We start from the raw sequence: 21,648 nt of genomic DNA, 5'->3' as shown, positions 1-21,648 counted from the left end.
AAATTTATATAACTAAGTACATAAGCTATTCATTCTTATCTCATTCTCTTCCACAGGTGAGTTAAGACTTCTGCAGCCATGGAGATATTTATTTTTAAATATATTTGTATTGATTTCAGAGAGGAAGGGAGAAGGAGAGAGACATAGAAACATCAACGATGAGAGAAAATCATTGATTGGCTGCCTCTTGCATGCCCCACACTGGGGATTGAGCCCACAACCTGGACATGTGCCCTGACTGAGAATCAAATCGTGACTTGCCATCGAGATATATACATATATACATACATACATATATATATATATATATGTGTGTGTATGTGTGTGTGTGTGTGTGTGTGTGTATTTTAAAATATATTTTTATTGATTTCAGAGAGGAAGGGAGAGGGAGAGAGAGATAGAAATATCAATGATGAGAGAGAATCATTGATCGGCCGCCCCCTGCACACCTCCTACTGGGGATCAAGCCTGCAACCCAGGCTTGTGCCCTAATCGGGACTCAGCCATGATCTTCTGGTTCATAGGTTGATGCTCAATCACTGAGCCACACTGGCCCGGCCATAGAGATATTTTTGAGGATGCATTCTTTTTTTTTTTTTTTTTAAATATATTTTATTGATTTTTTACAGAGAGGAAGGGAGAGGGATAGAGAGCTAGAAACATCGATGAGAGAGAAACATCGATCAGCTGCCTCCTGCACACCCCCCACTGGGGATGTGCCCGCAACCAAGGTACATGCCCTTGACCGGAATCGAACCCGGGACCCTTGAGTCCGTAGGCCGACGCTCTATCCACTGAGCCAAACCGGTTTCGGCTGAGGATGCATTCTGAATTGTGAGTTAGACCGCCTTCTAGAAATACTGTCTTGATCATCTTTGAATAAATAAATATTTTTTGTCCACATGCAAAAGAATGAGGTTTGACACCTAACTTATACCATTTACAAAATTAACTCAAATGGATCATGGATTTAAGAGCTTAATGTAAGAGCTAAAAATATAAACTTCTTAAAAGAGTGCCTTTGTGTTAGGCAGTAGTTTCTTAGGTATATACCAAAAACAAACAAACAAAACAAAACAAAAAAACCAACCACCAATGACAGAAAAAATAGATAAATAAGGCTATAAAAATTAAAATTTTATGTGCAAATGATTCCAAGCAACAAAATGGGATAAAAGATTTACAAATCACATACCTGATTGTAAGGGATTAGTATCCAGAATATATAAGGAAGTCTTAGATTGCAATAAAAAGACAACCCAGTATGGAAATAGGCAAAAGAATTTAATAGACATTTTTAAAAAGAGTGTACAAATAGCAAGCACGTGAAAAGATGCTCAACATCATTAGTCATTAGGGAAATGTCAATCAAAACCACAGAGATACCACTTCACACCAGCTACAATGGCTATCATTTAAAATATGGTCAGTGCCCTGACTGGTTTGGCTCAGTGGATAGAGTGTCGGCCTGCGGACTGAGGGTTCCCGGGTTCGATTTCAGTCAGGGGCATGTACCTTGGTTGCAGGCACATCCCCAGTAGGAGGTGTGGAGGCAGCTGATCGATATTTCTAACTCTCTATCCCTCTCCCTTCCTCTCTGTAAAAAATCAATAAAATATATAAAATAAATAAAAGATGTCAGTGTGGCTCAGTGGTTGAGTGTCAATCTATGAACCAAGAGGTCACAGTTTGATTCCCAGTCAGGTCACATACCTACCATATTTTTCCGTGTATAAGATGCTATTTTTTCTAAAATCATTAGACTGAAAATCGAGGGGCTTCTTATACACTTCTGAGGAGGGAGCTGCGAGGATGTAGCTGCCCATATCTTGTCAAACAGGCTTCCTCCAATCACGAGCCTTATTATTACTGACATTAGCTGATGCCATAATTGGAGGTGGAGGTGGAGAGTGCACAGATACAACAGGGACCGGAGCGTTCTGAGCCCATAAAGATGTCAAAAAATAAAAAGATAAATATCAGTAAGCAATTATCTTACTTTGCAAAATTCAAACTGAATGTAAGAGAGCATGGAAATAGAGCTGCAGAGAGACAATTTGTATGATCACACAGTGGAGAAAACAGGAAGAACAACTCCTTAAGATGCCAAGAAAGAAGAAGGCCTTAAGAGGAAAACCAGCAAAATGTTTAAAATATTGATTTCTTAATTTTGCGTTGGAAAAGGGGGTGGCATCTTATATATGGGGGTGTCTTATATACGGAAAAATACGGTAGGTTGGGGGCTTGATCCCCAGTAGGGAGCATGCAGGAGGTAGCCAATCAGTGATTCTCTTTCATCATTGATGTTTCTATCTCTTTCTCTCCCTTCCTCTCTGAAATCAATAAAAGTATGTTTTTTAAAAATCAAAAAGACAGACATGATCAAGTATTGCTGAGGATGTGAGGAAATTGAAACTCATACATTGCTGGTAGAATTATGAAATGGTACAGGTACTTTGGAAAAACAGTTTGTCAGTTCTTCAAAATATTAAATTGAGTTACCATATGACTTAGCAAGTCTACTCCCAGGGATACCCAATATAAATGAGAGCATATATCTACACAAAAACTTATACATAAATGTTCATAGCATTATTCATCATAAATAGGCTAAAAATGGAAACAATCCAAATGTCCATCAATTGAGAAATGGATAAATAAAATGTGATACATGTATCCGATGGAATATTATTTAGCCATAAACAGGAATAAGTACCAATGCATGCTACAACATGATGAACTTTGAAAACATATGCTAAGTCATAAGAGACCATATATTGTGCAGTTTCCTTTATATAAAATGTCCAGAATCAAATCTATAGAGAGAGAAAGTAGATTACCTTTGCGTGGGGCTGGGGGTGGAAGGGTAGAAGGAGATGGAGAGTGACTGCCACTGGATACAATTTCTTTTAGGGAAGCCAGAATTTCCTAAAATTAGATAGTTGCATAACTCTATAAGTATACTAAAAAACATTGAATTGTATACTTTACATGGGTGAATTATATAGTGTATAAATTATATCTCAAAAAAGCTATTAAAAATGAATAATATTTTGCCATATCACCAGTTTGAGCTGCTATTCTTAAACATTACACCTAAGAAATACGCACTTCTGTAACCTGCACTGAAGATCTGTTTTCATGTCACTTGCTGCCTTAGGTAGGGCGTATACTTTACATCCCTAAATGTATAGCACAGCTCCTCAAGCTTAGTAGCCACCAAATATTTGTTGAACTGAAATGACAGCAGTATAGCAGTTAGTTTAAGAGGGGAAAAAGCCAGTCATTATCTTCAAAGATTCAGCCTCCTCTACCCCCTATCCTTTTCCCATCATATACTATATATACATATATATGAACTAGTATGTGTGTGTGTGTGTGTGTGTAGTATATATAATATCTGCTTTACTATTTACAAAGCATTCTCAAATGCATTAACTCATTTAAATCTAAAAGCAACATTGTGAGGTCAGTATGATTGTTACAGCTGTTTTACACAGAAGGAAACTAACTCAGAAAAGTTAATCTCCAGTCACCATGGGACATTGCCAGGCATGAAAGCCAGGGCCTTTCCACTATATTTCACAGCCTTTCACATCCCTACATTCATAATAAGGACCCTGACCACTGATGGCAAGCCAACTACAGATGGTTTGCAAGCCTCATTTCAGAGTCAAAGAGAAATTATCCTTTTGGTTACCATTTTATTAGATTGGCTTGAGCAGTCAAGAGTTAAACCCATCAACAGAGGCATAAAATAAAAGTCAGCAGTTTTTCTCAATTTCTCTTTTTTGTTGCAAACATTTCTGGCGGTCAGAAAAATTGATTCTTATGATCAGATGTGGGTTCATGCTGTGCCCGTGGTTTTATTTATTTTGTTCTGAAGAAATGAGTAATAAGCCCATTTGCTTGCTGTTCCCTGTGGCTGAGCTAGTTCTGTTGCACAGCGGTAGGATAAATTCTGTTCAGTAGATATTGATGTGCCTTTAATGTGCCAGGCAGTACGCAAGGAGCTGTGGAGACAGAGATGAGTAAACTCCAGTCCTTATTCTCAGAGGGTCCATAGTATCTTCCAGGTCCTTTAATCATGGCATGCAATTATTCTTTTGGGAGGATTTGGATTCGTTTGCTTTTACATTTTGGTAAAATGCAGTCCCTCTCTCAGAAAGTTGCTATCTAAAGTATAAGAGTTTTTTGTTGGTTGAGGATACAGAAAGAAAAATGACCCATATGTTTAGAACTCAACAGTGATCTTTCACTTCAGAACCAGTCATGTTAGATTCAGAGTTTGATGACATTTTATTCCCTTGCAGATCAATAGAATCCATTTATAGACTCTAAATAAAAGCATGAGGTTTACACAATTGAAATCCAGCTTCCTCTCTCTTACATTTGCCAGGTCATCACCTCTATACATCCTGTGAATTTACTTTAAAATGCTAGAAGTATATGCCAACATTACAGAAGTTAGAGCCGTGGAGGAAAATTACAAAGTAGAGTAAAACTAGTCATCTCAAATGTCACTATCCTGAAACTCAAAGGTGGCTGGATCTTGCACCTCAGTCTCCTCATCTGTAAAATTGGGGGTAATTAAACTAAATAGCAAATGTAAAGCACACACACCCACAAAAGCCCACAATAAATGTGTATCTTAGTAAAGCAAAAATAACCATTTTTATATAGTCCCTTTGTCTTTTTTTTTACAGTTGTTTCCTTGTAATTTTGTATCTTGTTTTTTTATATGATTATTTTCCATCTTGCTCTGTGTGATTATTACCCGATGATATGTTTTCCATTGATTTTTTAGAGAGAGTGGAAGGGGGGGGGGGGGAGAAAGAGAAACATCAATGTGAAATAGACACATTGATCTATTGCCTCCTGCAACCACCCCAACCGCCCACTCCCAGACCCGGCGAATGAACCTGTATGCAACCCAGGTACATGCCCTTGACTGGGAATCAAACCCACAACCCTTTAGTCTGCAGGCTGGTGCTCTAACCATTGAGAAACAGCAGCCAGGGCTAATTAGTGTGATTTTTTTTCCCAATTATTTTTTTTAATTGTTTGAAGTATTAAAAATAGTAGTGCATATGTCTCTTTTTTTCCCCCATTGACCTCCCCCCGCCCTCCCCTTCCCCCCAGTACATGCCTTTACCTGCCCCCCCCCCCCCGTGTCTTTTATCCATTGGTTATGCTTATATGCATGCGTACAAGTCCTTCAGTTGATCTCTTACAGCCCCCCACAAATTAGTGTGATTTTTAATAGTTGTACACTCTTCTGTGGTAGGGTATGAGTGTATTATCATAGCTTATCCATTCCCCTGTTGTTGGAGATTTCGGTTGCTTCCAGTACTTCAGTATTATAAATAGTGCTTCAGTGAACAGTTGTATGTATGTTATTCACTTAGCTCCTGGGAAATCTTAGACAGTTTACTTCATCTCTGTGTCTCTTTGTTGCTTTGATGCTAAATGGGGTTAGACTAGTATCTACCTGAGAGGATAGCTGTGTGGGTTAAATGAGGTAATACAGCAAAACTCTTGGAACAGTGCCTGGGATTTACCAGATGCTCAGTAAACTTTACCTCTTAACCTCTGTTTGGGTTTATTTCTTTAGGTTCACTCTCCAGAGATGGGTTTTAACAATTTATGTCAACAGCTGTCATCCCAGGTTTTAACTACTTACCTCTCTTTCCCTTTAAAATAATAGTGAAAAACAAGTTTCTCCAGTTTGTTATGACCAGAACTCACTTCTGCTCATTGCCCTGAAGAGTCAGACCTCATGTCACAAAGGTGGGGTTCCAGAGGCTACTTGTATGTTTTCCTGAGCAATCAGTCCCCAGCTGCTTTCCACCAAATTGTAGCATAGGTTGACCTTAAAAACCAGGCATGTGTTATTCCTTACTGAAGTATATACTGTTATATATTGAAGAATAAGACAAAAGTGTTATGGCATATAATGATTTTGATGACCCCTCCCTGTTCCCCACCCCCAAAAAGCAATCGACGAGTTATTTGTCCTGGTTTGCCCAGCTTGGTAAAATGCAGTCCCAGTGGAATTATTCATAGTGACCCCTTCACCCTCAAAAGTGACCTAGTTTGGATGATAAATTGTCACCTCTTCCCAAGGGATTCTTCAGCAGCTGGAGTATCTGCCTGCACGTGCTACCTCATTACTCCCCTAGACAACATTCTGTCTATCCAACATAGGTTTCAGCCACATTGCTTTCACCAAGCTTCATCTGGGAGATCCTCACATGTGCCCAGCCTTGAATTAACATTAGCCCAATAGGCATTCACTCAAGTTTTCCCATTTTATCACCTCCCCCCTCCTCCTGTATCTTGCTGATAATAATTGTCAATGGCATAGACAGGACAGGGCACTTTAAATTTGTTTAAAATTTGCTCTTTGTCCTTCAGAATTATTTATTTTGCAGCTTAATTCATTCCACTGGCAACTGTACCTTTTCCCATATCTCTCTACTTAAAATTTAAAAATTAGCCCTGGTCAGATGGCTTAGTTGGTTGGAGTGACGTCTGTACACCAAAAGGTTGCAGGTTCGATTCCTGGTCAGGTCACATACGTAGGTTGCAGGTTCGGTCCACTGTCAGGGCACATAGGGGAGGCAACCGATTGATGTTTCTCTCTCTGTGTCTCTCTCTGTCCCCTCCCTTCCACTCTTCCCAGAAATAAATGGAAAAAATATCCTCAGGTGAGAATTAACAAAATAATAATTTTAAAAATAAATTTTTAAAAAATTATATTTGCTTTCAGGTTCATCTTAAATGTAAACAAAATACTAGGACTTTTAACACTCGCTGCTCTTGGCCTTTATCAAATATAATAAGGTGTGTATATTTATAAAGCACCTTTAAAGCCCACATGCAAGCACAACAAACAGGTCCAAACAGTGGGCAGTATCAAAGACATACCTGAGGTGATACTGCACACAACCTTGTCTCCGTGCTTAGTCACAGGCAGTTTTGTTCACAAGATGGAAGTTTGTAACTACAGAAGCTTCTGCATTGGAAAAACAAAAACAAATTAGCTTCTCCATGATGATTACCTTTTGTACTTAGGTAACTATATTTTAACTATCACAAAGGACTTTATGATTTGAAAGGCTTTCTTTTTTCCCCAAACAAGTGCTGCATTCCTTGGGCAATGTGTTCATGGTTTTAAGGAGGAAAAGGAAATGTTGTGAATGAGGGATGCTGCCATCTTGAACTAGTGCAAGATCAAAGTGGGGCTGTAACTCATAGGTCAGGATGTGGATCATCAGTGGGAAATTTGTTTTTCCGTTTGTTTTAACCAGGCGACCTTCGGATGGTGGTTGGAGAGAATAAGGCAAAAGTGATGGATATTGTAAAGCCCAACATAGCCCACTTTCGTGAGCTGTATGGCCACATACTACAGGATAATCCACAAGTGGTGTATAAAATCCAGCAAGGCAGACTGGAGGTAACTGTGGAAAATAACTTCTACCATTTCTAAGGCAAAGATCTATTTAAGGGAGAAAGTAAGGGTTAGAACAGTATAACTAGTGTAAAATCATATTTTTAAAAGTAAGTTTTATATATAAACATGTTCTTCTGTATATTTGGAATAATGCTGAAAAAGGTAACAAAAGAGACTGATACTAAGAGGCCCCCTTTGGAGAAAGGAACCAGGGCTAACGTGGGAGAGTGGCTTCTCTTCACCATATGTATCTCTCTTGCCATTTGAAATTCTTACTATGCAATTAATTATCAGTAAAAAACAAGTAAGAATAAACTCTCAGATTACCTACTTTCTGTCCCCAATCCCATTTGCCTCCACAAGGTAACCTTCCTGACAGTTTGGTATTTATTTTTCCAGATTTTTTATGCATGCATTTTTATACCTGTTTGTACCTACACATATACATGATGGGATTTGGTCTTTTTTGTGTGTTTTGTTTTGTTTTACATAAATGGACTCGGGCATATTATTCTGAAGCTTCTTTTTAATCCCCCATTTGTTATATTAATTATGTCTTGGAGCTCTCCTGTTGATATATTAAGTGAAACTTATTTCAAGTTATTTTTTAAATAATATTAAGTATTTGAAAATAAATACCAAAGAACTTTCTCTTTGAGAAAAATAATTTGGATTTAAGATTTTTTAAATTATAGAAACCTCAGTTTTTAAAAAATTTTAGCATAAAGAACACTCTATTTTACCTTTTTATGCTCATCTTTTAAATAATAAGGGCAGCTAATCTATATATATAAAAGCCTAATATGCAAATTGACCCAGAGACTGGGAGTTTGATTGCTCGCTATGACATGTGCTGACTACCAGGGGGCGGCGTGGGACTAAGGGAGGCCTCGGCGGATAGCCCGAAGGCCCTGATCTGCCCTGATCGCTGGCCAGGCCTAGGGACCCTACCCATGCACGAATTTCGTGCACCAGGCCTCTAGTATTGGATAAAAAATTAGTGGAATTTTTATAACAGAAAGGGATTTGATAAAAACAGGATTATTTTAAACACAAGGAAACAATAGAGAGTTTCATGAAATGCCCAGAATACCCACCACTCCACTGAGCAGAATTTGCCATGTTTGCTTCAGATGAGGTTTTTTTGTTTTTAACTTTTCTCAAAGTGAGGCATGTACATGGTACCTCAAGATTAATAACGAAAAATTGGAGTTCCCTGCTATGCATCTTCCTATATCTCATTGCCACTTCTGGAGACAGGTGCTTTCATCTCATTAGCTGATTCTTCTGATGTTTACCTCTGTATTTCTGAATAATGATTTGACTGTCTTTTCTTGATTTTAAAAATTTTATACTTTATTTTTGTCATCATCTGAGAAAGATAAGGTATTTTGCTGTTATGCCACCCATATCAACATGCACACACTTTCTTTCCCACATCTCTCCCTTGTGCTCCACATAGAGCTATTTCATGATTTTTGGTTAGGTTAATAGTCAATATTTACTTTACTGTGACAACTTACTGCTGAGATATACTACTATGAAGTTTCCTTCCCTGTACAACTTTGTTTTTCTTGGAATTAATAATTGTCTCATTTTCTTTAAATATTTTTATATGTTTTTATTTATTTCAGAGAGAAGAAGGGAGAGGGAGAGAGAGAGAAACATCAATGATGAGAGAGAATCATTGATCAGCTGCCTCTTGCACGACTCCTACTGGGGATTGAGCCCCCAACCTGGCAGTGTGCCCTGGTCAGGAATCCTACCGTGTCATCCTAGTTCATGGGTCAAGGCTCAAACACTGAGCCATATCGACCAGGCAATAATTGTCTCATTTTTTTTCACTTGCTGGGTTTTCTTTATACCTGTCACTAGTTCATCCTCATACTCGTACAATTCTGTAAAACTTCTCCTGTTATTGACAAACTCATCAGGAATTTTCTGTTTCTTGTTTCTCTTGCTGATATTTTCATGGAGTTCTGTATCCCCCCCTTCCCTTCTGAGGCTTTACTGCACATTAACTGTTCTGGACTTCTTTTTATTATCACCCTGAGAAATTTTTTGCCTCTCTCCTTTGCTAGTTTTTTATTTTGGGGATCTTTTATCTTCTTCTTTCATGATTACTCTTTAATTTTGATGAAGTATACCTTCCTAACATAGGTTGTAAGGGAAGTAAATTTTTTAAGACCATGTACATCTGAAAATTTTACCCTTGCAGTGATTGACAGTTTGGACTAAACAACAAAATTTAGGTTGGAAATAATTTTCCCTCAGAATTTTTAAATCATAGCTTCATCTCTTCTAGTTTCTAGTGTTGCATTACAAGTCTAATGAGCCTTTGCCCTCCTGCATTTTCCAGTCATTGGATATAGGCAGCTCACAGGACAGAACTAGGAGGGGCTCTGAGAAAGTGCCAGCTGCCAGTGGAATGAGTACATTGGCCCTGAAGCCAGGATCTGGGTGATGCAACACAGCATCCACCATAATATAACCATATCTCTTCTAAAAAAATATCTGCTTTAGTGAGATATAATTCACATACCATAAAATTCAGTGGGTTTTAGTATATTCACAGAGTTGTGTAGCTATCATCACAATCTAATTTTAGAACATTCCCATCACTTGAAAAAGAAATTTCATACTCATTAGCAGTCCTTAGCTTCTCCTCCCCCAGGCAACACTGATCTACTTTCTGCTTCTGTGGATTTGCCTAATCTAGATACTTCATATAAATACAATATGTGGACTTTTTCCATATCCCTTTTAAAATGCAATTTGACTCTCATCCTTTAACTGAATGCTTTCTCTTTCATGTTAGTAAAACAGGAAGAATTAAAGAATAAGGATAATCAGAATTTAATTTATTTGGACATGTCACCTAATATTTTGCCTTTATTCAAAAATTTCATTGCATTCTTTTCTGAGAGAAAAAGCAGTGGCAAATGCTATTTCATTTGTTTGTTTGTTTGTTAATCCTTAGCCAAGGATATTTTTTCTATTGATTTTTAGAGGGAGTGGGAGGGGGTGGGCGGGGGGAGAAAGAGAAGCTTCGATGTGAGAGAGATACATCCTGCATGCACCCCAACTTAGGCAGGGATGGAACCTGCAACCTGGGTACATGCCCTTGATGGGAATCAAACCCATGACCCTTCAGTACGAGGGCCGATGCTCTAACCACTTAACCACATCGGCCAGGGTACAAATGCTATTTTCTAATTCCTCATAGAACTCAAACCGTTTTGGTAATTCTGAAATGCTTGAAAGTTTCATAGGTAAAACCTTTAAGAAATATATTGTCCTTTTCACTAATCTCAATACTTGGCTCCAAAATATGAGTCCATAAATGTCATTTATAGCATATTTTCAAGAAATATCCTTTTGTTTGGTCATTCTCTAGCCAAAGCTAAGTAGAGGCTGAATTCTGTGAATTTAGAACTATCTTAATGATAAACATGAAATATTTTGGTTAAAAAAAACTATACCTGTATTGAGCCATTAAATAACAGCATTTTTTTTCTTTGCATAGATTTTATTTTATTTTTAAAATATATATATATTTTATTGATTTTTTACAGAGAGGAAGGGAGAGGGATAGAGAGTTAGAAACATCAACGAGAGAGAAGCATTGATCAGCTGCCTCCTGCACACCCCCTTTTGGGGATGTGCCTGCAACCAAGGTACATGCCCTTGACTGGAATCGAACCTGGGACCCTTCAGTCCCCAGGCCGACGTTCTATCCAGTGAGCCAAACCAGCTAGGGCTGCATAGATTTTATAGATAAAACTAGAAAATCAAGACATTGGCATGTACTCAATAAATATTTATTCAATAAAAAATGTGGTAAAATGAGTGAATTCTAATTACGAAAGTTGGTTGTATCTGGAAAACCTGTATCTAAAATGTAGTACATTCATTTGTCTAATTGGTTTTTTACTGTTGTCTTAAAGTTAAAACCTAAACATTTGTTTAGCCCTAACCGGTTTGGCTCAGTGGATAGAGCGTCGGCCTGTGGACTCAAGGGTCCTAGGTTCGATTCCAGTCAAGGGCATGTACCTTGGTTGCGGGTACATACCTAATAGGAAGTGTGCAGGAGGCAGCTGATCGATGTTTCTAGCTCTCTATCCCTCTCCCTTCCTCTCTGTAAAAAATCAATTTTATATATATATATATATGATAAAAGAATACAAGAAAAATTCTTACTTAGAAAATAATGTGATGTGTTCTTGAGGGCAGTGTTACTGGTTCTCAGCTTGGCAGAGTGTTTACACGATTTTGTAAAAAATTAGTTTCATGAAGTAAAGTATATTAAACTAGGCGTTAGGGAAGCTAGGTGTGGCCTCAGCTCTGTGGCTTTTTTTGTTTGTTTTTATTGATTTCAGAGAGGAAGGGAGAGAGAGAGATAGAAACATCAACGATCAGAGAGAATCATTGATCTGCTGCCTCATGCACACCCCACACTGGTAACTGAGCCCACAACCCCTGCATGTGCCCTGACCGGGAAGGAGCCATGACCTTCTGGTTCATAGGTCAAAACTCAACTACTGAGCCATGACGGGCTAACTTTTGATTCAAAGATTTCTAAGTTAATTCTGATGTATAGTTATATGTTTTATTTCTGTATTTATATTTCAATTTGATGTATTTTAGAATATGCTGAGAACAGAAACCACTGTTTTAACTTACTCCTATTTAAGAAATAATAACAACTAAGATTTATTGATGCAGTTGCTCATTCTTTTATTTAACCAGTGTTGTTGTTGTTTTTGTTAGTACCTACTATGTGTCAGGGTATTAAAGTGAACATCATTAGTTTTTATCATCACTTTATTCCTACAGTTTATGAAATACATCATGGTATGTAAGAGACTCTAAAGGCAGGAGACAAGATTTAAATCCTACTCTCTCTTATTGGTTCTATGATCCTGGCTATGTTACTCTTGTGTCCTTGTGTTTAAATTGGAAGAAATGGCCCTTAGCAGGTTTGGCTCAGTGGATAGGGTGTTGACCTGTGGACTGAAGGGTCCCAGGTTTGATTCCAGTCAGGGGCATATGCCTGGGTTGTGGGTTTGATCCCCAGGGGGCGGCATGCAGGAGGCAGCCAGTCATTGATTCCCTTTCATCATTGATGTTTCTATAAATATATCTCTCCCTTCCTCTCTGAAACCAATAAAAATATATATTAGAAAATAAATGGAAGAAGTAATTTCAGTGGCTGGATTTGCTGGGGCCTTAATGACTGTTAGCTGCAGCCTTACTTCCTTTAAGTATTGGATTTAAGACAAATAGAAACTTTAAAACTGAGAATCAGAAATCAATCCTTGAAAGAGACATTTCTTCTTCTTTTTTTTTTTTAATATATTTTATTGTTTTTTTTACAGAGAGGAAGGGAGAGGGATAGAGAGCCAGAAACATTGATGAGAGAGAAACATCAATCAGCTGCCTCCTGCACATCCCCCACCGGAGATGTGTCCGCAACCAAGGTACATGCCCTTGACCGGAATCGAACCCGGGACCCCTGAGCCCGCAGGCCGACGCTCTATCCACTGAGCCAAACTGGCCATGGCGAGGCATTTCTTCTTATCTCTGTAAAAATGGAACATTATAGGTAAAGAATTGGCTTTTATGAAGGAACTTAGAATCCTGAACACTTAGGCATTTAGTTTCAGAAAGGAGACTGTCTCCTTAGTATGCTGTCTAATCTAACATATGGGTTCATATATGTTTGTGTGACTTTAAAGAGAAGTCATGGGACCCTGGCGGGTGGCTCAGTCAGCTAGAGTGTTGTCCCAGGCACCAAAAGGTTGTGGGTTTGATTCCTGGTCAGGGCACATCACTATGTTGCGGGTTCGATCCCTGGTTGAGCGTGCATGGTAGGCAACCGATGGATGTTTCTCTCTCATATCCATGTTTCTGTCTCTCCCTTCCTCCCTCTAAACAAATCCTCAGGTGAGGATTAAAAAAATAAAATAAAGAGAAACCAAGGACCTTTGAATATTTATAGAATTCAAAGAACTTTCCATCGACATCATCTTTTTTTTTTTAATTCCTTAGATAGATAAAAGCCCAGAAGGACAGTTCACTCAGCTGTTGGCATTGCCCAAAACCTTACAGCAAGAAATACATCATATTATGGATCCTCCTGGAAAAAACAGAGATGTAGAAGAAACTCTTTTCCAACTTGCTCATGACCCTGACTGTGGAGACGTCGTGCACCTAGGTATGTTTATGAATTTGACTTTGAGGAAGTGCTGGCCATGGGTAGAAGCAAGCTTTGTGACAGTGATGTATTCTTTATTCTTTCTTACCTGGTGAGATCAAGAGATAGATTGCTTCTAGGAAGAAGAAAGCACTAACAGTCTGGGGGTTTCCAAATTTAAATTTTCATTTGTTTGAAGTAGGTATAAAAGTATTTCTATGTTCCAATTCCTGGGTCCTAAATCACTGTCTAAGTGGGGAAACAATGTTTCTTTTGGCCCAAGAGCATAACTTTTAGCAGTTATTTCAAAGACAAGTCTGTGTTCTTCCTGGTGGTCTGAGAAGGCAGGAGACTGGTGACATTTTTATTGCTTTAATACCAAGAACACAGCTTTTATCAGATGACTTTAAAAACACAGCTTTCATCAACCAGTTCCCATTCAACGTATCTCATAGTGTGTTCAGCAGGTACCCTCTGACATAGCCTATGTTCTGGGCATTAGCCCCAGGACTTCCCTAATATTTACCAAAAAATCTGAACTTTGTCTCCAGAGACCCACTTCCCTTTGAGGTGTTAAAGGTATTTTATGAGCTCAGTTAGTAAAGAATTAATTTTGAAATTAAAAATGACTCCCTCCCTGCCCGGCCAGCATGGCTCAGTGATTGAGCATTGACCTATGAACCAGGAGGTCATGGTTCGATTCCTGGTCAGGGCACATGCCCAAGTTGTGGGCTCGATCCCCAGTGTGGGGTGTGCAGGTGGCAGCAGATTAATGATTCTCTCTCATCATGATGTTTCCGACTCTTACTCCCTCTCCCTTCCCCTCTGAAATCAATAAAAATATATTTTTAGAAAAGAAAATGACTCCCTCCCTCAGATGAGTGCATTCTCCTATTTCCTTGACTACTTAACCCTCTAAGGTGCAAACCACTGTGCTAAATAATCACAGTGACAATATCGAACATTAGCTGCAATAGGCGGGCTCCACGCACACTCTCTGGGACCTGTCCCAGGTTGTTTAGGTCACCAGATATCTATTCTGAAGATAAATATAGAGGCATGTCCTTTGTTGTTTTTTTATTTTAACATGAATCTGGTCACGGTGTGATCTCTGCTGCCTTTCATAGGGCATGGGGGACTCTACTATTGATCCTCACTGAGGAGTCCCCTTGTGTGTTTTCAGAATGGAAGTTTTATTCCTGGGCAGAAACATTTGTTTTTTTTACTTTGTTTTTTTTTGTGTGTGTTTTTTTTTTAACTCTTCTTACATCTTGGAATTGAGAACCAGCAGCCTTACGTAGATTTAAAGTCATAAAATGACCTTTGAAGGTCACCTAACCCACCCTGTTTAAGGTGAGGAGGCCAGGACCAGAGGGGTCAGTCATTTGCCTGTGCTCATGTAGGTGGGTGGTGACATGCTGGCAACTCCAGTCTCCTGGCCCTCAGTCCTGATACCCTTTTCACTGTCATTCTGTGACACCAGAACAGATAGATTTGCCTGTTTTATTGGCTAACTGAAAGAATATTTAGTTTCAGTTTTTTAAAAGTGTTGAGATGACTAACATCTGGCTTTTTTGGCATCCTTGTTGGATTTTTTTCTCACAGGGCTTTCAGCAATTGTGAGACCTTCGAGTCTGAGACAGAGCACCAAAGGCATTTTCACTGCCGGTAAGAACTTAGAAAATCCGCCCCTGGTTGAACTGTAACGCTTTGTCTGTGTCCTGACGGTACTTGTGAAATGCTGGAATTCTAATGGTCATAAACTAGGACATTGCAATAATGTACAGACAGGCAGACAGCACTGTAACCTGTTGGTCTAAGAAAGTCAGACCATATGAGGTACTGTTGGAAGGCTTTACTGCCCTTGAAGGTTTCTGAATAACTCCTGTGTGCGGGCTTCCCCTCATGTTCTTGTTTAGGAAAGTTACACATGCGTATCGTGCAGAAACAGCAGCGCCGTGCTCTTCCCCCCCCCCCCCCCCACTTCTCCTCTCCAGACAACCACTTTCAAGTCTCTTAGTGGGGTATTTTTGTTTTCACTAAATAATAACCTTATATTACTGCTTTTGACTTCTCACTAAGGAAGATTAGAATTCAACTCTACCCAACCTCACCACACACACTCATCCCTCCCTCCCATCCCTCTAATACAGATGTATTGCAGCTGTGGTAAAGTCAGTGTGCAGAATTTACACTGCCGCCTGTGTTAATGAGACTCCTCCTAGGTGAGCCACATAAAACACTTTTCCTTCTCTGCACAACTTTCTTTGCCCACAGAGATTGTCTTTATCTGTTTCGTGTGAGGAATATCTTCTTTCCTGTATCTCAGTCTTTTATCTTCATGGTGCACATTCTCGTTTTGGTGAAGCACACCATTCAGTAATTTTCTGGGAAAGGATGCATTGGAGACCATGTATGTCTAAACATATCTCTAGTCCACCCTCTCACATAAATTGAGACTTAGCCTGGGGATAGATTGGAAATAATTTTTCTTTAGCATTTTGATACCATTGCTCCAACTATCTTCTCACTTCTAAGATTACTGTAGGAGTCCAAAGCCATTTGGATTATTAATCCTTTTTGTATGTTCTTTCTGGAGGCCTGTTAGGTCTTCATTTTCCTGCAGGGCTCTGATGTGCTTTGATGTGAGTCTGTCTTGATCTGTTACGATACTCATTTTTCAGTTTGTTCACTCAGGATACAAGACATTTTTCATTTATTCTTTTTTATTTTTTTCCCATCTGTTTTCTCTCTTCCCTTTCTGGAACTCCTTTTATTCAAATATTGGACCTCCTAGTCTAGTTATTTGGTTTTCTTTCTTTTTTCTCCTATGTTTGGTCTCCTTGTCCTTTTGTCTTACTTTCTGGGAGATTTTCTCAGCTTCAGCTTCCAACCCTTCTATTGAGTTTTTTTATTTCTGCTGTTACATTTCTAATTTCTAGGAGCTGTTTTTCTTTTTCTCCCCAACTGAATCTTCTTTTTTTAAAAAAAATTTTTTTAAAACATCCTGTTGTTGATTTATGGGCTTAAGCATTTGAACCTCTTTGGATATAACCAAATTGCCCTCCCAAGTAGTTATATCAATCCCACTAGTAAAATATGAGAGTTCTTGTTTTTCCCCATTTTCCCAGTGTTTGGTAATGTCAAAAGATGGGCTTTTCTAGTTCATTCTTTCTTATGTAACCATCCACTGAACGTCTCTCATGTGTTAGCCACACATACAAAGTGAACATGAGCCCTGACCTGTGTGCTCAGTGGTTAGGGCCTTGACCTGACCATCTCAGGTTCGATCCTGGGCCCCAGTCGGAATATGTGTAGGAGGCAACCAGTAGATGTTTCTCTCTTAAATCAATATTTCTCTCTCTCCTCCCCCCCCTCCCTCTATTCCACTCTCTCTGAAAATCAATGGGAAAAATACCCTTGGGTGAGGATTAAAAAAAAAAGTGAACACAAAACACTCTCCTGCCTTCAAGAAGTTCATAGTCTAGAAGGAGAGACAGGCATGTAAATAGAAATTTGCAGTAGTACCAGGGCATAAATGGCTCAGAGGTAACACAAAGACGTGAGTGGTCTTTCAGCCTGATTCTGATCCCTGGGTTGAGATTGCCAGGGAGCTGGTGTGGTCACACATCTTAGCATCTCACCCAGCCTCGTGGATACACAGCTGAGTGTTTGGCCCCAAGGACACTGTGTGGCCCTCCTGAGTCTTTGGGAAGATTCATTCATAGAGTCAGGAAAGAGTATGTGTGCCAAACCTACTCAGCTGAAGATATTTCTGCCACTCAGGGGTCCATAGCTTTCCATTTTCAGTTAAGTTACTTATTTAATCTGTGTTTCTGCTGTGCTTATCCTGGCAAAGCTGAATATGAGGTGCATTTGTTTGTTTGGGTGGTTCTGTGTTTTACATGATTGCAACTCCCTTTCTATAATCCTCTTGGGTGAGGCTGAATGTTTTGAGGGGTTTTTATTTTCCTTTTTTAGGGAGGCTTCCTGTGCTATAAGGAATTACTACATTATTGATTATCTGTTGTTGTATGATGGGGTTTTAAAAAATTCATTTTCTTGTAGAAATACATGCTAAAATATTTAGATGAAAAGACAGGATGTCTGAGATTTGCTTCAAAATAAAGCAGTGGAGGGAAGAGGGTAAACAGTAGATGACACAGGATTGGTCATGACTTGATACATTTTTGAAGCTGGATGAAGATACATGGAGACATAGTGTACTATTCTTTCGTAAGTTTGAATTTTACTCTAAGAAAAGGTTTTTAAAAATGAATCATGATATTTCAAGCTGAAATGACTCGTTGGTCCTCTTCCCACTGGTTCTTTCCAGTGACCAGCAGAGGGCAGTGGGTAACACTTCACAACACAGCCCAGATTTCCTTGTGGCCTTGGAGTGAGCACCCATTGCAGGTCCCCGCTGCGTGCTTAATGCTTGTTTCCCTTTTCCTTCTAAAGATACCTCATAGGATTGACGAAGTCCAGAGTATCAGAATGTCTATAACCTGCACTGAGGTTGCAGAAATTGTGGAAAGTGATGAGCATCCATTCAGAGTTTATAGGTTTACTTACCTTATGATCTGGCTTGTCTGGTTTATGATGGTTGTGGGCTGATGAAGGCGGTCCAGGCCAAGAGCAGGGATTTGTGAGCCCCTGAGACTAGGGTTCAAATTCCAACCTAACTACTGTGACTTAGGCAAGTTACCTAATTTTTCTGAGTTTTAATTTCATGGGGATAATTATACCTGCCTTGCCAGGTTATAAAAATTATATCTTAAATATGTAAAAACATCTAGTACTGTGCCTAGTTGTGTTTTTTTTTTTTCTTTTGGTATCATTACCTAAACGTTTCCTGACCTCTCTTTAGAACATGGCTCTTTTCACTGTCATATTCAAATAGCATTAGTCCCTTGACCAGGCCTCCAGCTGGAGTAAAGGAACTGAGTGGCTGATCTGCCTGTTTCTTTTCCCTCTAACTTCACAGCAAGCTTCAGAACCTCCCTCCTGCACTTTGTTCTTTAGAAGTCCTCTAAAGGAGAGAAATATCATTCGGCTGCCTCCTGCATGCCCCCTACCTGGGATTAAGCCTGCAACCCTGGCAGATCAGCAGCTGGAGCCAGCCAGCTCAGGAATAGCAAAAGACTGTTTAGCCTCCTAATACTTGCCTACTCCTTTCATAGTAACAGCAGATGACATCTCATCTCGTACTAGTAACAGAAGACCAGCTAAGCAAACTGTCATATCCTGAGCAGTAGCAGTCTTTTATGTTTCTAATCTGTTTGGAGAGAAGTGGAACTGTCTGAGTGTTCTGGTGTGGGAACTGGGAGAGAAATGGGGAGGGGGTGTGGGATTTAGAGATTAGACTGAGAAGTAAGCAGGAGCCAGACAAGGGAAGCCCTTAAAGGCCATGAACGGGAATTCAGAGTTTCTTTTGAGGGCAGAGGGACTATAGAAAGGCCATTAGAGAACTGAGAACAGATTGAAGGGAGATAAAGCTATTGCTTGGGAAACTGGTTAGATATGGTTGCAGCCAGCCAGGTGAGGAATCGTGGCAGCCTGAACTCAAGTCATTGCAGCAGAGGCAGAGAGATGAGATGCCAGCAATATTTAGAAGGCAGGCTGCCAGGTCTTGGTGATTGGAGGGACATGGAAAGGGAAGGAGAGAGAGGAGTCACAGATAACTCCCAGGTTTTGGGTGTGGGAAGCAGTAAGATGGTGGTGCCATTTTATGTATGTATGTATGTATGTTGATTTCAGAGAGAGAGGGAGAGAGGGGGAGACAGATAGAAACATCAGTGATGAGAGTATTATCATTGATAGGCTGCCTCTTGCATGCCCCCCACTGGGGTTCGAGCCACAGTCTTGGCATTTGCCCTTGACCAGAATTGAACCCAGGGCCCTTCAGTCCACAGGCCGATGCTCTGTCCACTGAGCCAAACCAACTAGGGCGGTGGTGCCATTTTAGGAGGTGAGGAAGGTTGGGAGGGGATAATGAAGTTTAATTTTTGAAATCTTGCTTTATTTTTTCCCACCTGACTTTCTGGTCAATCAGAATTCACTCTGGGGACAGGCGCCTGTGTACTTCTCTAGCTTCAAAAGATTCAGCTGAATTAACAAGACAGGTTTAGTTTTGTTCTTAAAAAGATTCTGGCATGCCTCAATTGATTCTAACCAGCCCTTTCCTGGAACACAATAGAATGGATCATTCGTTGTTCTCTGCTTCTGATTTCTTGTAACTAAAACATTTATTCTATTTTTTTGGTACCTACATATTTAAATAAGAACACATAATAATAGTTAAAAATTTTTTCTGATAATGTGCTTATCATTTAAACTTGAAAATTTAAAAAATAAGTTGTATTTTCTGCTTCAGGAGAGATATTCTTTGTAGATATATCTCTAACTATGTTGGAAATTAATTGGAAGAATGTTGAGGGCTTACTGATTTTTCTCTCCTAAAGATCTGAAGTATAGAATTATGGGAAGGTAGAGACACCTCACAACCTACTCATATCTCTGCCTCACATTGTTTCCTAGAGAATTTTGTTTGTCATTGGACCCATCAGTTCAAGGTCACATAGGCAGTTTGTAGTCTTACATTTGTAGTGACTTTGCTATAGGTCATGTAACACAAGCTGGAAATCAACAGAAGAAAAACCTTAAGAGCCATATATTGAAATAGATTTCTTTATCCTTCCAAAATAAAATCCTGACTTTAGATACTAATCAGAATTCATAATGGCTAGCTTTAGGTAAATAAGAATGTGTCTGAAGAAGATATATTTAAAGAAATGTTGCATCTTTATACATTGAAGATGGAGCAAAGACAATAGTGATGGGTCTTAGAGTAAAATTTCTCTCCTACGAGGCTGTCTTCCCTCAAGACACTTTCTAAATGCAGACTTCCTAAATCACCATCCTTTTTTAAAGAAAGGAAGCAGAAACTAAAAGTAAGCTAATGTAGGCCAAGTAGAATTCTATAGATTGTAAACTCTATGAGGACAGCGACCATAACTGTGCTATTCATACCAGTATCCCCAACAACTCACTCAGTGTCTTATATAGATACACAGTCAATACTCATTCAGTATATTACAGTGACTGAATAAATGACAGATTCTAGATCTTCTGGTAGTATGGAAAATCTCCATATCTCCAGAAAAGTGCACAAATCATAAATTAATTTTCACAAAGTGAACACACTCATGAACATAGTATCCAGATGAAGAAATAAAACAGTGCCAGTCCTAGAAACCCCCTTTGCCAGTCACAGCCACTACTTCTCCAAGAGTAACTTACCTACTATCTTGACTTCTATTGCCATGCTTCTGTTTAGCCCATTTTCAAACTTTATATATGAATATGTACTCCTTTGTGTCTTCCACTCCTCATAACATCAGTGAGATTCATCGTGGTGTGGGAAGTAGCAGTAGTTCATTTATTCTCATTGTATCTAGATCATTGTGTGAGTATACACAATTTCTTCACTCTGCTGTTGATGGCTTCTTGAGCTGTGTCCAGTTTGGGGCTATTACAAGTAGTGCTGCTGGTTTTGTGCCTATCTTTTGATGAACATATTTATGCATTTCTGTTAGGTACAAACTTAAGGGTAGAATTACTAGATCATAAAGTGTGTGAATGTTTAACTGTGGTATCAACCAAACAATTGTTCAAATTATACTCCCACTAGTAGAGTTCCTATTGCAGCACTTCCTGGGCAAAAACTTGATATTATATGTCTTTTTCTTTTCATTTTTTATTACTTTTGTTTGTTTTCACTTTATTTTAGAGAGAAACATCAATTTGTTGTTCCACATATTTATGCATTTACTGGTTACTTCCTATATGTGCTCTGACCAGGGATCAAACCTGCAATCTTAGTGTATTGGGACGATGCTCTAATCAACTGAGTTACCTGGCCAGGGCCTTTAATTTTACTTATTCAAATTTATCCATTTTGTCCTTAATGGTTAGCAACTTTTTGTGTCCTATT

At 39.1% G+C, this 21,648-nt stretch overlaps 1 protein-coding gene across 4 annotated transcripts in view; it reads left to right on the top strand.

Moving 5' to 3' along the window:
• TAMM41 (TAM41 mitochondrial translocator assembly and maintenance homolog) overlaps positions 1-21,648 on the top strand; it is a 243,100-nt gene that overhangs the window by 20,113 nt on the left and 201,339 nt on the right. For all 4 annotated transcript variants that reach the window (XM_080671747.1, XM_080671748.1, XM_080671749.1 and 1 more), the window contains 3 exons: positions 7,314-7,459; positions 13,508-13,673; positions 15,258-15,320. In XM_080671747.1, coding sequence (XP_080527873.1) covers positions 7,314-7,459; positions 13,508-13,673; positions 15,258-15,320 — 375 coding nt within the window. The remainder of the gene's footprint in view (positions 1-7,313; positions 7,460-13,507; positions 13,674-15,257; positions 15,321-21,648) is intronic.

This window comes from Plecotus auritus, assembly GCF_963455305.1.
Source record: "Plecotus auritus genome assembly, chromosome: 6".
In the NCBI taxonomy this organism is placed as follows: Eukaryota; Metazoa; Chordata; class Mammalia; order Chiroptera; family Vespertilionidae; genus Plecotus; species Plecotus auritus.
Note: the sequence above shows the minus strand (reverse complement) of the source record. Positions and strands in the feature narration are given on the sequence as shown.